The sequence below is a fragment of the Panthera tigris genome, chromosome C2, assembly GCF_018350195.1.
Source record: "Panthera tigris isolate Pti1 chromosome C2, P.tigris_Pti1_mat1.1, whole genome shotgun sequence".
NCBI classification, from domain to species: Eukaryota; Metazoa; Chordata; class Mammalia; order Carnivora; family Felidae; genus Panthera; species Panthera tigris.
Genome location: NC_056668.1, coordinates 106,777,614 through 106,792,405, shown reverse-complemented (window position 1 = coordinate 106,792,405; position 14,792 = coordinate 106,777,614). Strand labels below are relative to the sequence as shown.

Genomic DNA, 14,792 nt, shown 5'->3' with positions numbered 1-14,792 from the left:
GTTTTTTTTATGTTTATTTATTTCTGAGACAGAGAGAGACAGAGCATGGGTGGGGGAGGGGCAGAGAGAGAGGGAGACACAGAATCCGAAACAGGCTCCAGGCTCTGAGCTGTCAGCACAGAGCCCGACGCGGGGCTTGAACTCACAAACTGTGAGATCATGACCTGAGCCGAAGTCGGTCGCTCCACCGACTGAGCCACCCAGGTGCCCCTGTTTTATCTTTTTATTGAAGTATAATCTACACACTGAAAAAATCATATGTTCACAATTGATGAATTTTTAAAAAGGGGAAACATCTATCTGTATTTCCAGCCTGCAGATCAAGAAACAGACCACTGTAAGCATTCTGGTATGTTCCTTAAAAAAAAAAAAACAACACATTGTTTTTCGTAATATCTTCTTAAACACGTACAGATGAAAGATAGGCTGTTTTGGATTTGCTTCAACATAATCTGGAGTTAAGAGAAGCTAGCGATTAAACAAGGTTGGTCACAAATTCATAATTACTGAAGCTGAGTAATAATTACATAAGGGTTCTTTGTATTCTCTCTCTCTTCATATTTAAAATTTCATGATAAAGATTTTAAAACAATCAATCAGGTGTCCTGGTTTCACCTCAACCTGGTGCCTCTGAGACATGCGGTAAAAGCCGAGCGACGCGGTGAAAGCTGTCGCTTTGGTATGTGACTTGGTAATTAACAATCTGAGAGTCTACTGGACTAAATGTATAAATAACTAACTTTTCAAAAATGAGTTTTCACGTGCTATCTGCTCCGTGTAAGGGAAAGCTCCCTGTAGGCACTGGGTTTTATTCATATCTGTATCCTGGCCCCTCAGCACAGTCACACGGTACCTGCTCAGAAGTGTTTGTTGAGGGAATGAATGTTCGAATGCTGTATCCTGTCCTACACAAGACCTAATATGGCACCAAGATGGCACAGGTGCCCCAACTTGAATCGCAACTGATACTACCAGGTTCTTTTCTCTTTTGTAGTGGCTTCCAAACAATAAATTGCTCAAATCCTAAAATATCCTAATTGAGAGGGATTCAGAGGTCATTTTGAACACAATTCTTGTGCTATAGATGAGAACACTGAGCTCCTGAGAAGTGACTTTATTGAGGTCACAGAGCTGGCAGCGGACAGAGCCTGAGCTCAGGCTCCTGGAACCCAATCTGGCCCCTTTTCGTCATAGCATCTAGGTGTATAGCTGGGAATTCGACACATATGGGCAATCCTATCTTCTCAGGTAGAGAAAGTGGACTTCAAAGAAGTGAATAGAATTTTCCCATGGTCTCGGGTCATTTCGACTCCATAGCTGTCTCGAGAACAGTGTTTTCCACACTGGGTTATGTCCCTTACTTCAAGAACCTTAAAATTCAAAGACATTAATTTTCAAAAACAACCAGAGGGGTGATTATTTCTCGTTAGAAAGGGCTTTGGTGCGTATGTTTTTTAAAGTGAAGTCTCTCAAGTGTCTTTGAAATATGAGTTAGGTTTTAACAATTCCATCTGCATCCAGCTTGTTAGGAACAAAGTGACAGAATAAAATCAGCACAGTTCAAGCCATGGCCCCACAGTCCCCGTCATGTCAAGTGTCACAAGGGCGCTTTCAGCATTCCCAAGCCAAAAAATAAACAAATCAATCAAAGATAACACACCGAGAGCAGAAATAAATGCAAAAAAGAAAAAGAAAGTCGAACATTTTGTAAAATTACATCCTTTTAAAAACATGTTGATTTTTTTAAGTTTTTAAATTAAAATGTTAGCACAACTGTACCTTAGAGTTTACTTTTGTTGGCACTCAAATCAATATAACTCTAATGGTCTTTTGTGTCGGTCCTGTTCTGGGCTTTTCCATGCAAAGTATTTTTGCAGCTTTGTCCGGTGCTTCTTTCAAGAACCTTGTGACACTTCCAACCCCCTACCTAACAGGGGTGACCGGATTTCTTTGCTGTTAAGAGGATTACTGAGACGTTCTCTTTTATATATAACCCAGAAGACTCCGTGAATAACAGGAAAGAGCAAACAAGAGATGTCAAGGGGAGAGGTTACGAGCAAGGGCTGCAGTTCAGGGAAACTCTCTAAGCAAGGAGAGGTCAAAGAATGTTCCTAAGGGACAATGATAAGCTGGGGCTCAGGAAGCAGTGTGCTGGCCGCCATTTTCATAGGCAAGCAGTGGAGTTAGCTTACATCCATCCATCAAGGGTTAAGCTTTAATCCCAAGAACTTTGGGTGAGTCAGGGCCAGAGCGCTGCGAAGAAAGGAGACACCTTATCTCTAATCAGCCCTGCCTCAAAATAGCTCTCTCTTCCCTCAGGCAGAGACTCGTCATCCTTTCCCTGCACAGCACAGCACAGCAGCATGGAGGTGCCTGAGTCCCACTTAGTCAGAAAGTCAATGAATATGCTTTATTCATCTCTTGCACAGTTAGATCTCTCTAAGCAATGCATAATTTAGCAACCCTCAAGATGGCTTGCATAGAATCAGGATGTTCCAGTCAAAAAGAAACTCACAATTTACTTAGATCCGCCTGTCATTTTATGGATGGATAAACTGAGACCCAGGGAGATGAAATGATTTGTGGAAGAACACACAGGCGGTCCATGGCTGTGCTGAGGGCTGAAACTCTGGCTGGAGCAGACAGACATTCTGCCTCTCTTGGCAATGCTGCTGTTCTCATCTGAAAAATGAATGAAACACTCATGCCCCTGGTCAGTTTTCCTTCCGTTGTTAAGGAAATCATTTCCAATGCTCCAAGAGTTTGCGAATCCACACTTTCACAGGCAGCTCTTGTTAAACCCTTTCATTGTGAGTCTCTCAAACTTCCTCTTCTATCTTCATAATCCAGACAGCTTTACTTTTGAGGTTTAATACATGGGCTGCCACTGCCGTTGTTGTTTTTTTTTCCCAGATGCTGGAAGAAAATGTTACAAATGGGTAATTGAAGTCCTCAGAAAGTAGCTTAGAATGGGGTCAGACAAAAATGCCCACCAGTCTCATCAGCTGCTCACCCATGCCGAGGGTTGTGACTCACACAGAGGACTTGCCCTCCCAGTGGCCATCTGTTCATCTGTGCGATGGCAAGCTCAAACATTCCTGCTGCCACACTTCCTACACCACTATTTGCAGACTGAGTCCCCTTTGTGCATCCTTTACACAGTATGGGCTCTGTCGAAAGCTGTATGAGGCACACAAGGTCTAAACGAGGGTGGGGACAACCCTGGGGCTTGCAAAGTCTGCAGAAAACCAGGCAAAGTAAGGGAGGTGAAGAACATAGACAAAAGGCTGGAATGTGTCATTAGGAAAAGGCCCGGTTCCATCAACTTAAAACAGTTTTGTTTCAGGTTATATTTCAGTGCAAGACACTGAAGAGAAAGAGCTAAGAGGCAGAAATTGAATTTCAACTCCCTTTCATTTCTCCATGATTGTCATCTCTTAAATGTTCCCATTTATTTCTTGCATAAGTCTCTTGTGCTGGACTTATCACGGCTCTCAAGTAGGAATTGGTCCTTAGCTGTTCATCGTATGTGGGGTTTTTCTCTTCTAGTTAGACTCCAAGCTATTCTCCATAAGGCCAACAGCTTTGTGATTCCCATAGGTCTCCCGCCATAGAGTAGGGCACCCAGCATGTGCTTAATAAATATTTAATAAGCATGTCCTACTGGGTCAGCATCACAGTCTCACTTTGTGCTAAAGCCAGATCATGCCATGATGGCCCTCATTTTATTCATGAGAAGGCAAAAGAGACAAAGAAAAATGATCATCTAAGGTTTACACACAGTGAATGACAGAACTGGACCTCAATCCTAGGTCTTTTGAGACTAAATTCAGCCTTATCTGGCTATCTGTTATAGAAAATATAGAAAATATTATGCTAAAGGCCTTCAGGCTAAAGTCGGTGAAAGGCGAAGCGGTATGAGTTCTTTGCTTGAGGGGTCTTACACTTTTCATGTCAATTTTTTTAGGAGGACATTTTAATTGATATATACTTAGCTTAAACCATGAGTTTCATAAACATCCTCATACATTTATGTAATGATAAAACTATGATTTCTTTTCTAGGAGCTCAATCATAATCACTTGATCAGAATAAAAACAGATTCCTTTTTTGCTGAACAACTAAAAGTAAAATGTAAATTAATGCCTGGTGAATGAGATCTCTCTCTCTATGAGGTAAGATCTTGTTCTGACTAATATCGGCTCAACATGGAGTTTGAAAGTCTCAGAAACGTGCATCTTGATGCTCAAAGATTATCCCATCAGAGGAACATCATTCAAGCATTCATTAAGTACCTACTGGGTGCATAGCATGGTTCTAACTGGCCTTCTAATTTTGCCATTAACTAGTTGTAGGATCTCAGGTACGTATGAAAGGACTCGACATTTTTTGAATGTCACTCATGTGTCAGGAACCTTGAAATACATATTACATATGTTATTTCATGTAGTCCTCGTGCACTCTTATGATTTACAAATGGGGACTCTGAGGAGGAGAGAAATCATGGATCTTCAAAATCACACAGCTAGTAAATGGCAAAACTGGGATTTGACCCAGATGCTAGTGACTCTAAAGGCCATTCCTTTCCTGTTCTACCTGAGCTGTTCAATCCTAGGTCACATGAATATTACCTAAGGAGTTTTTATGTAATACGAATGCCCACTTCAGACAATGACACCAGAATATCTGGGGGTGGTACTTGGAGTTTTAAAAGCCTCCTTAGATGATTATAATATGAAACCAGGGTTAAGAATTACTGTGCCAGGTGTTCTGTGCTTCAGTTTCTTCAACTGTAAAATGAGGAGTTTAGACAGACATCTCTAAGATCCTTTCTACTTCTGTAGCCACCAGAACTGGGATGACAATGATATGGGGACAGTTGCCACTTGAGAAGCCCCAATTTGTACTTGGAGTAAGCAGTTATCACCCATACTGGATAGTCTCCTGACTCTCTAGTTAAGTGTAGGCTCTGACTGAAGCTGGCTGAACATCCACAGATAAGACTCCCTAAAGCATACAATTATTTCATATATTTATGAACAAGGCCCTAAAGCTCAAGAAACATTCCCCATGCCATCCTTCTCTCTCTCTGTCTTCTTTTCAAGTATCAATCATAGTTATTTGGTGAAATTCCTATTGCTCAAAGCTGCTGTAGTGCTACCACTAAATATCACATCAAAAAGTCTTTTGAAAATGTTCATAGCCTTAAACCCAAAATTCCTCTTATAGAAATCGACACTAAGGAGGTAAACAGAAAGCAGAAAAACCTTTATGAAGAAAGCTGTTCAGGACACCTGGCTGGCTTAGTTGGTTACGCCTCTGACTCTTGACTTCTGCTCAGGTCATGATCGCATGGTTAGTGGGCTCCAGCCCAGAGTCGAACTCTGAGCTGAGGGCATGGAGCCTGCTTGGGATTCTCTCTTTCCCTCTCTCTCTCTGCCCCTTCCCCATTCGTGTGTGTGTGTGTGTGTGTGTGTGTGTGTGTGCATGCGCTCTCTCAAAAATAAACATTTTTAAAAAGTGAAAGATGTTCATTGCAGTATTGTTTATTACAGTGGAAAACTGGAAACCACTATCTAACAATAGGGGAAATGATTTAGTAAAATATGATATAGCCTACTAAGGGAAGAAATGGCCACTACAAATAACATTTACATATAGACTTTTAAGTGATGTGGGAAAATATTAACGCTTATGTTATAATGCTGGATGAAAAATATAGGGTTTAAATTACATAAAGTTAATCTATTAGTAAAATTGCATAGAGTTAATGTCCAGTATGCAGTTACTTTTGTACATTGAAAAAAGACGAAAAATACTATACAATGCAAAGGTTAAAATATCTGAAACTGTTTTCACCATTAACCCAATTCTAAATGATGAATGGAACAGTGGTTCTGCGGTAGGCCCTGTCCAGAAAAACTTTAAATCTGGCCCTCGGCCTCCCAGACTGTGTAGAGCAAGGACTTATATAAACAGCAGAGCAGGAACATGAAACCACAGGTCAAGTGATTCCTTTAAGCGTGGGAAGCAAAGGTACATTTATAGAGTCAGTATAAGGAAAAAGAAACTAAGAACACCAAAAGGCCAAAATCAACTCTCCTTTAATTTAGAAAACCATCAAGAAGGAAATGCGATTCACGAGAGAGTTAAGTCAGTGAGGGAGTGGCCAACGTGGCCATTTTCGAAGTATTTTCGGACTCCCTGTTTCGCAGGCCCCGAGCACGTGCTCAAGGCGAGCACACGCATCACGCGGAGGCGGGGAACAAGCCTGAGACGGGCGGCGTGCCCTGCGTGGTGTCATGGCGGCGGCAGTGAGGCCCGGAGCCTCTCTGCCTCTTGCTGCTGAGGAGCCAGGGCCATCGCAGGAGAGCGGGAGGCCCACGGCCATCGCTCAGGACGAGGCCGTCCAGCGTCGGCCGGCTGCCTGCGGTTCGGGGTCACCAGACTGCCAAGGTAGGGACCCACGGCGCTTCCAGGAACGGGAGACCCAAAACCGAGCTGGGGCGGAGGGCGGGGCTCGGCAGCTTCAGGCCGCAGCCTTGTGCTGCCTTCTCTTCGTCCCGGAAGCCACAGGTCGGCGCACAGCACAGGGGATCACAGGGGTCTGGGTCCTCCCCCAGGGCCGAGGACACCCGGGCCACGTGGTTCGCCATGGCGGCCTTCCGCGTTCCGGCCGCGGCAGGACGAGCTTTCCCGTCCCTGAAAGGTGCAGGCGGTGTAGCTGAGGCTGGTGGGCCCGTGTGTCTGTGCTCCTGTGCCTCGATGTTTGGTTTGTCCTGTCTTAGAAAACTGAACCTTGTGTTTTCGCAAACAGCGGGTGTTTGCTCAGCAACCCGAGCAACATCTGAGGATTGCAGGTCGGGCTCCAGGCTTGTGGTCGGTGCGGTGTGGAAGGCCTCACATTCCAGAGGAGAGCTGGCCCCGGAGGCACCAGGGGATGCCGGCCACTTGGGCTGAACCTCAGGGCCCTGTCCTCAACTCTGAGGGTTCCTTAAGCTTCCTTAGGCTAAAGTTTATAATGAAGGGTGTCCTAGGCCACAATTCACTGACTAGTAAATTTTGACCATCCTAAACCCCTCTTTACCCTTAAAAAGCTAATGTTTTTATAGATAATGATAATAAATTTAAGAAGATTGGTAAATCTGTTGTTTTTACATTTGTGTCATCCTGATTCTTTTAAGTCCAGAACAGGTCCCCCTTTTGTTATTAAGAATTGAAAGCAAGCCATTTCAGCTTTTCTTTGAAATACAACTTAGTCCATAACTGAGGTTTTGTTTTTCTAGATTTGAAAATCTATTTGGAATTTGCACAAATGCCTTTCCCCTCAACACCTTTTGTCCAAAGAGAAGCACAAAATTGTACTACTTCTCTTTGCTTCCACAGACCTCATTTCACATTATCTTACATACACACCAAATTGTTCACTGTTAAACATGCTCTTATTAAGGAGCTACTCAGCCGTGCTCTCAAATGATGTTTATCTTTGCATTTAAAAGGGGGTTGAATGTTACCAAAATGATCAGCAATTGTAATATGTAAAGTACTTTGCAATTCTCTAAACTTTCCCTCCTCTAGACTCACACTGTTCTCTTCCTGGAGTAGATTCCTCTGGTACCCAGAGATGCTTTCTCAGACAATTTAACATTGTGTCCCTAAACTTTTATCCAGTGCTGTTTTAAGAAATGATCAGGTGAAGCACAACTTTAAAATCTCTGTAAAATTGCCATAGACGTTCATTATGTTGCCTAATGTAAGAAACCCTTGCCGATAATTTTCACTTGGACTTTAGTACTAGGATAAAGTTTTGCTAAGCTTTCTTTTATGAATTAATGAAAGCCACGAAAGCACTGTACAGTACTTTTTGCTTTCACTACCAGGAGTCTCAGAACTTCATTTTCTGCTCGGTTTCAAGAATCTCTTCTAGCTTAGGCTTTCTGGATTAGTTCCCATTCTGTATCCCCTTTTTCCCCAACCACTACCAGGTTTTTCTTTCTCTGATTTACTTATCCCATCTTTGTTTGAGGTACCTGTAACTTCTTTAATGATTCCCCTCAAAACTTCTCAGAAGTCAGAGGATATAAAAATTATTGTAGATTGCCTCAGAATGTTCTTTCGATCTGCCTTAAGCAGCATATGCAGTCATTTTTAGTTTTGGCATCTGTTTGGGTGACACTCACTTGCAAAGCTCCCAAAGGCCCACCCAGAATTGTGTACAGTCCCAGCGAGCTAGGCTCTGTCCCTTCCCTCCCCTTGAGAAAGCTTATCTAGTTGAATGTATTACTGCTTAGTGAGTCACAAGCTTCAATACTTTTTTTATTAGTAACAACTGACTGGAAGCACACCTTGCAGCTGTGGGTGCCCCACCCAGCACCCCGACCCTTGGTGCAATGCAGCTGCTCTGGGATATGCTGGGACGCCACAGCTCATAAATCATTACTTATTTCCCCTCAAGTAGTAGCACAGATTTTCTCAATTTCCAGTGTCATGAGTGTGCAACTCATTGTTCGGCAAAGCCTAACATCTGTGCTTCCTTCCATACAGCAGGAAAACTTCTCATCCCCCCCCCCCCATATTTATTTGTTTAGTCAATTGTGAGGAAAGTCGTACTTGTAAAGTCACTCAAGGAACAATTGGGAAAAACTCTTTTGGGTTCTTAGGACCCTTACAGGAAAGGCTGATGGAGAATGGTAAGGGAAGAACATTTCTTGAACCTCAGCTAAGTGCCAGGCACTGTATGGAGTATTTGGCAAAAATTTTTTAGCCTTCCCAGCAGGCCTGCGAAGTAGGCACATTTATACTGACTTTCTAGATAGATGAGAAACAGGCTCAGAGGGGCTAAAGGACTTGCTCAAGTTATATCACTATTAAGTGGTGAATCCTAACTAGTGTTCTAACGCAATTTGAAAAATTATGGGACATGATCATTCCATTTTCACTATAAATATTGCTCACAGAGGGCAAAGCTTTTAATACCCTCCCATGGACTGAGTACACAGGACTCTGTAGTGCAGGCCTCATGCAGAGACTCTGAGACCATGATACCTGGGTTCAAATCCCAGCCCTGTCACTAGGTGCGTGACCTCAGACAAATCACTTAACCTCACCAAGTGCCTGTTTCACACATCTATAAAATGGGGATAGTTGTAAGGAGTAAATTAGTTAATCTTGGCACATTATCTGCATACAATAAGTGCTAACAGCCATTCCTGTTTTATTTTATTGCAGGATAGGAAATGCTGCTTTCTTGCCTAAATGATGGTGTTTTTATGTCAGCCTTTCATGTAGAAATCACTCTCTTAGAATGGTAGTTCTGATAGTAGGTCATCTTTGGAAACACTCAGGAAGTTTTAAAAAATATTGGTGCCTGTGTCCTACCCCTAGAGATTCTCACTCACTGGGTCTGGGGAGTAGCCTAGGTGTGGGGGCGAAGGAAGTTCTTAGTGGTTCTTAAAGTGTAGTGCCTGGACCCACAACTCAGTCTAACCTCAGAGCTTGGTTGTTAGAAACACAAATTCCCAGGCCTTACCCTGGAACTACAGGATCAGATACCTGGGGTGTAGAGCTCAGCAAAACGGCCTCTGGGTGATTTGATATCCATGAAGGTCTTAGAACCATTACTCTAAGGAAAGACAGTGCTCATGAGAGAGGCTCTCATCTCAAATACAGACCCCAAGACTGAAGCTGACCTAGAGGGCTTATCTACTTGTTGACACTGAGCAGTGAGCCACTAGTATACTTGTCTTCTCAGAGCCATAATACGCTGTGACTCTACCAGCTCATCCTCTCCCAACCCCAAGGAAAGCCAGGTCTTCATCACAAGTCTTTTTATTAAACGTCGAAGGGCATCAAGCTAAGGTAGCCCAATCTGTATATTTCATGGTATAGATCCTGAAATCATGCACCAAAAATATCGAAGTCCATTGGCTACCAACCTACCTTCATCTCAGAGTAGCCCTGCCACAGGTCCATAGGCAGTAAAGCTCCCTCTCCTCTTCTGGGCACCACAAGATGGACACAGCTGTCCTTTGCCTTGGTAACTCTTCTTTCTCTCTGTGTCCGGCATCCTGCCCCCTTTCCCGTGATTGTGGCAGTCTTTACCTTGTATCAGTATATGCCAGGAGATTTTAGTTGGATCTTGCAGGCCATATAGCCTCTTGTCCCTTCTAATGACTCTGCATAACTCTGCTCTGACCCTGTTGTGACACTCTGACACTCTTCAGAGGTATGGATATCTACTTCCCACTTTTTCCATATGGATCAACTCCCCAGAGCACTCAAATTCTCCTTCACCTGTGTCTTGTTCCTACTCCTTTAGCCATCATTAGTCTCTTCTGAAACTAAGAAACATTTGTGTTAAGGATTTCCCTTCTTTGCTTTTCCAGATTCTGTGGAACTTACGATCAGAAGATGTTTCTCCAGTGTCATACAGTTTATCTTGCATCATCTGATTAAAGAGAAGTGCTATTGTAGCATCTAGTGAAACAAATGCCATCTGTGTGTTTTGGTGTTGTAACTTATCACAGGAATAACATTCATGTTTTCCTCATGCCTTCAAGTAGCCACTCACTGGGAAGCTTACAGCAAAACTTTATAACTTTTAACAGATGATTTATTTCTAAGATAACTTTACTCTTTAAGCAAGTGAACAAACATCAGAATCATTGAAGCAAGGGCAAAAGAACAGCAGCAGTGAGTGACACAGGGAAGAAAGCAGAAGGAGAAGGTGTGAGTGAGTTAGGGAGGAAGAGGGAGAAGGAAGGAGATTGATGGACCCAGGGGGTTTTGAAATCTAGGTTGAAGAGAAGCTACTGCAGGTAGGTATTAAACTCAACCTTGGCAATCAAGGTAAAAAGAGAAGCAAGACAAATTCCATTGCTCTGCAGCAGTATGTTAGGGAGGCTATTTTGTTACTACAGAATTTCAGCTGATCCCTCAAAGCTAAAAACAATAGATATTAGGTGGCTATATTCCATGGAGGGGAGCTAAACCCTCCACACAGAATTTGCTAAGCAGTCACCCCTGAAGCCCAGCCCAACGACTCGGAGCCTATCACTTATACAGAGGTGTGGAGAAGGGAGGAGAAAGTTGATGACGAGAACAGTGGGACTTCTTTGAGGAGAGTTGTCAGTAAACTACCACAAGCCACCACAAGCCAAGTGCAGGGAGGGGCTTTGAGAGAACCGCTTGGGGAAGGTAAGGTGTCTCCCAGGAGGAAAACTGACATCTTGCCTCCTGGCTGATGAAAGCAGAGTGGTGGAAACTGCCTAGCCCCACACTGTCACAGTGAGACAGAATGTGGGGAGAGGCTTCTTAGGAGGACTTGACTTGGGTCGTCGGGAGTTGAGGGAAATAGACTGGAGCCTGACTGTAATGATGTCTGTAACATAATCTGAAATGCTTTACCACAAGCAGGGTGATACTGTGTGTGTTTGTTAAGCTGTAGCCTTACCCACACTCCAGAGGCAGCTACCACAGGACATATAGTTATCTTTATCTTTGAGCAGTGCCAGGAACTTTGCTAATTAGCATAATGAATGCTTAAAATGGATTTTATTTTGTGAAATTAATAGTGTTCAAGTTAGGTGGATTAGCCAAATATTTGAGATTCCTCCTCACACTTGCATGGACTGAGCATCCATCTGGGGCAGGATGGGGAGGGAGGGAATAGCCTGTGCTCTTAAAGGCATTAGAGGCTTGATCTCTAATGGTCCTGCAGCTAGCAATCGATGTGAAGAAATCTAGTTGTCTGATGCTAACCCTGTAGTTTATTTGAATTTTACCTCTACAATATCATGATGTTTCCCTTAAATGTCTTTTGTGCAAAGACAAAAAGCTTTCATGATAACCTAATAATAACATTGTGAAGGAATAACTAATCCTCCCCTACCTCTACCTATTGATGGCTACTCTTCCTCCAAGTAGTCCAGTGGTACTGCCTGGCCAAATTGGCCTAGGACAGTTCATAACACTGCACCTTACCTGGAAAAATCGAAAAGTGAGGCTCTGGCTGGAGCTGCCTGAGACAGAAGAGTGGAAAGGAAGGGCTGAGTGAGGGTGGTGTGCATGCCCAGTGCTAGGCAAAGCAAAGAGGTGCATTCGCTTGGGTACAGTGGAGACTGGAAGGGGTCACCGAGGAAGAGACCCCACCCCAGAAGATGGAGTGAGGTTCTCCTAGCAGAGCTGGGTTCTTTCTGGGGTGTGCTGTCGGTAGGGACTGAGGGAAGAGCTGTTGGGAGGCAGCCAGTGGTTGGGAAGTTTCACCAGGGCGCTGTGTGGTTGGACATGTCCAGAATGCTCCCTGAGGAACATCTGCCACACTCTGAGCCAAGAGAGTCTGCTGCCCCTTGTCTTCCCACCCGGAAGGGGCTGGAGCCAGCAATGTGAGTAGCAGAGGAGTGGAAGGACCCAGTGGGAAATTAGGCAGCTAAGCATCTTTCTCTCCGGCACACCCTCTGTACTTCTGCAGGCTTCAGAGTCTTTTTCAGGCCCCAACTAGGGTGGGAAAAAGCTTTATATGAGGTGAGAGATTAAAGCTTTGATGTGAGACTCATACCTAAAAATGAGATGCTTATTAACACCTGAAAGTGATCATAAAAGCTTAAGGATATGCCCAGCATTTCACCCAGGAAAATGGAAGAATAATTCCACAGAAGGGCTTAAAAGGGTGGTGACAAAAGAAAGACTAACTTATTTTGTATGTCCAACTGAGTCTGACTTGGTCAAGTATCTACAGCTTTTATTACTAAAACAAAGGGACATGGTATTTTTACTATAATTTTCCAAATTATTTATTTTTATATCTCACTGAGTAGAAATTGAGGGGTGGCAAAGTAGTTTTCAAGCCTATTCTTTGAAGCCACAGACTGGATAGCAGTGGGATGGAGAGGCAGGGAGACATGTATTAGTTACTTATTGCTGAGGCAACAAATCACCATCAACTTAGTGGCTTAAAATGAAACAAATTTCACAAATGGATTTCGCTGAACTAAAGTCAAGGTGGAGGCAGGGCTGTGTTCCTTCTGGAAGCTCTGGGGAGGAATCTGTTCTCTTTTCCAGCTTCTAGAGACTGCCTACACTCTTTCCCCATCTCTTTAAAGCCAGCAGTAGAGGGAATTCTAATCTCTGACTCTGCCTCTCCTGCCTCCCTCTTTTACTTATAGGGACCCTTGTGACAACATTGGACTGACCTAGATAATCCAGAATAATCTTTTTACGTCAACATCCTTAATCACATCTGCAAAGTCCTCTTTACTATGTAAGGACATATTTACAGGTTCCAGGAATTAGTGGGTGGACATCTTGGGGGTGGGGGAGCATTATTCTACCTGCCACAGGAGAGGCCCAAGTATATCTCTGAGAGCCCTGTCACCCTTACCTCCTTAGCTACCAGTTGGCTTAAAGGTGAACTCAAGGAAAAGGCCCTAAGTAATCTTGGGGAATGCACATAATCTAGGGGGAAAAAGAAGGCACATAATCTATTCATATCTCAGTTTCTTCATCTGTGAAATTATAGAATTAGGTGTTCTCCTACATTGTCTTCCAAAATTTTTCTCTTTGGCAAAATAAGTATTTGAGGAAAACTAGCTGCTTAAACTCAAGAAATCAAACTGATGTTGTTCTAGTGCAGACTGCCAGCCTCCAGCTCTGCCCTAGGCCGAGGAGGCTCTGACAGCCTGCACTTCGGGAGCGTCAGAGGATGCCACAGGTGGGAGGTTCTGGCCGACCAGCCTCTCCAAGCAAGAGCGTTTCATTGTCCTACTCCTTTCTGCTGAGTCACCATTGAAGGCCTTGAGCAATGGTACCAGTCGCAGACACGGCTGCTGACTCAGAGCTGCTGGAGTGGTCCAGGGAAGCTCCAGGGGCATGAGTCACAGGCCTCTTGTGCTTGCTCCTCTAAAGTCAGCACACACACTCCTTCCTATCTCCTTGGAGCCTCAGGCTTTTAGAGCAGTAGGCCTCAGAACACTGGAGATGGAAACACCTTGTCACAGTTGTCTTTCCCACCAACCTTTCCTTGCCATGTGATCTTGAGCTGGTTCGTGTGTTTTGTTTTTCCAACTACTCTGATAAATTACAGTGTTTTTGTGGCCTACATCCCTCTTGAGTCTGGCCATAAAATTAAGGTTCATTGTGCATCCTTAGCCCCATGAGTTTCAGAGAAACATCCAGCTCCCCAGGACTCCTCTAGGCCACATTTACTTTCCACTTTCAAGATAGTGTCATCTACCAGCAAGAGCCCTGGGCCATAAATCAGGAAACTGGGGCTTCCTCTTCCTGTTTTCTGAGAAGCTATGGGGCATTCAGCAAGTCACATCATCCTTTTGGGCTGCATTAGGGTTTGACTCTTTCCTCCTAAGTCCCTTCCTGTGCCAATGTGAGGGCATCAGAGTAGATCATCCTAAAAGTCCTTTTCAGTTCTGTGAGTCAATCTTACTCTATCACAGAATTCCTGAATATAGTGAGTCTGGCTCAGCCTGCCCTAAGAGGCAAGCTTTCTTTGGATTAGTCTTTTCCTGTGGCTCCCAACTGCCATGTTTGCTCTCTTCCAGGCAGATACTGAATGCACAGCCTCATGAATGTCCACACATTGTTCTGAGGGCTCCTGTCCTTTCTTGAGCTGGTTTCTCAGTCCCTCCTCCCAACCTAGGCTAGACTGTCACCTCTACCCACCAATCTCCTGGGAAGTCAGGGGTTGGACTGTGGAGACCCAGAATCTGAACTGTGACTCTTCACCCATGTGACAGGCCTGTCATTCCTCCTTTAGTTGGGCCTAACCAGACCAGTACTAG

General features: G+C 44.0%; 1 protein-coding gene across 1 annotated transcript; it reads left to right on the top strand.

The window, feature by feature from the left end:
- The first annotated feature begins 3,015 nt into the window (after window positions 1–3,015).
- LOC122241921 lies at window positions 3,016–7,066 on the top strand. The gene is made up of 4 exons (XM_042998354.1): window positions 3,016–3,182; window positions 3,857–3,915; window positions 6,320–6,456; window positions 6,818–7,066. The coding sequence occupies exons 1-4, from the start codon at window positions 3,016–3,018 to the stop codon at window positions 7,064–7,066; spliced, it is 612 nt and encodes a 203-aa protein (XP_042854288.1).
- Window positions 7,067–14,792: the final 7,726 nt, after the last annotated feature.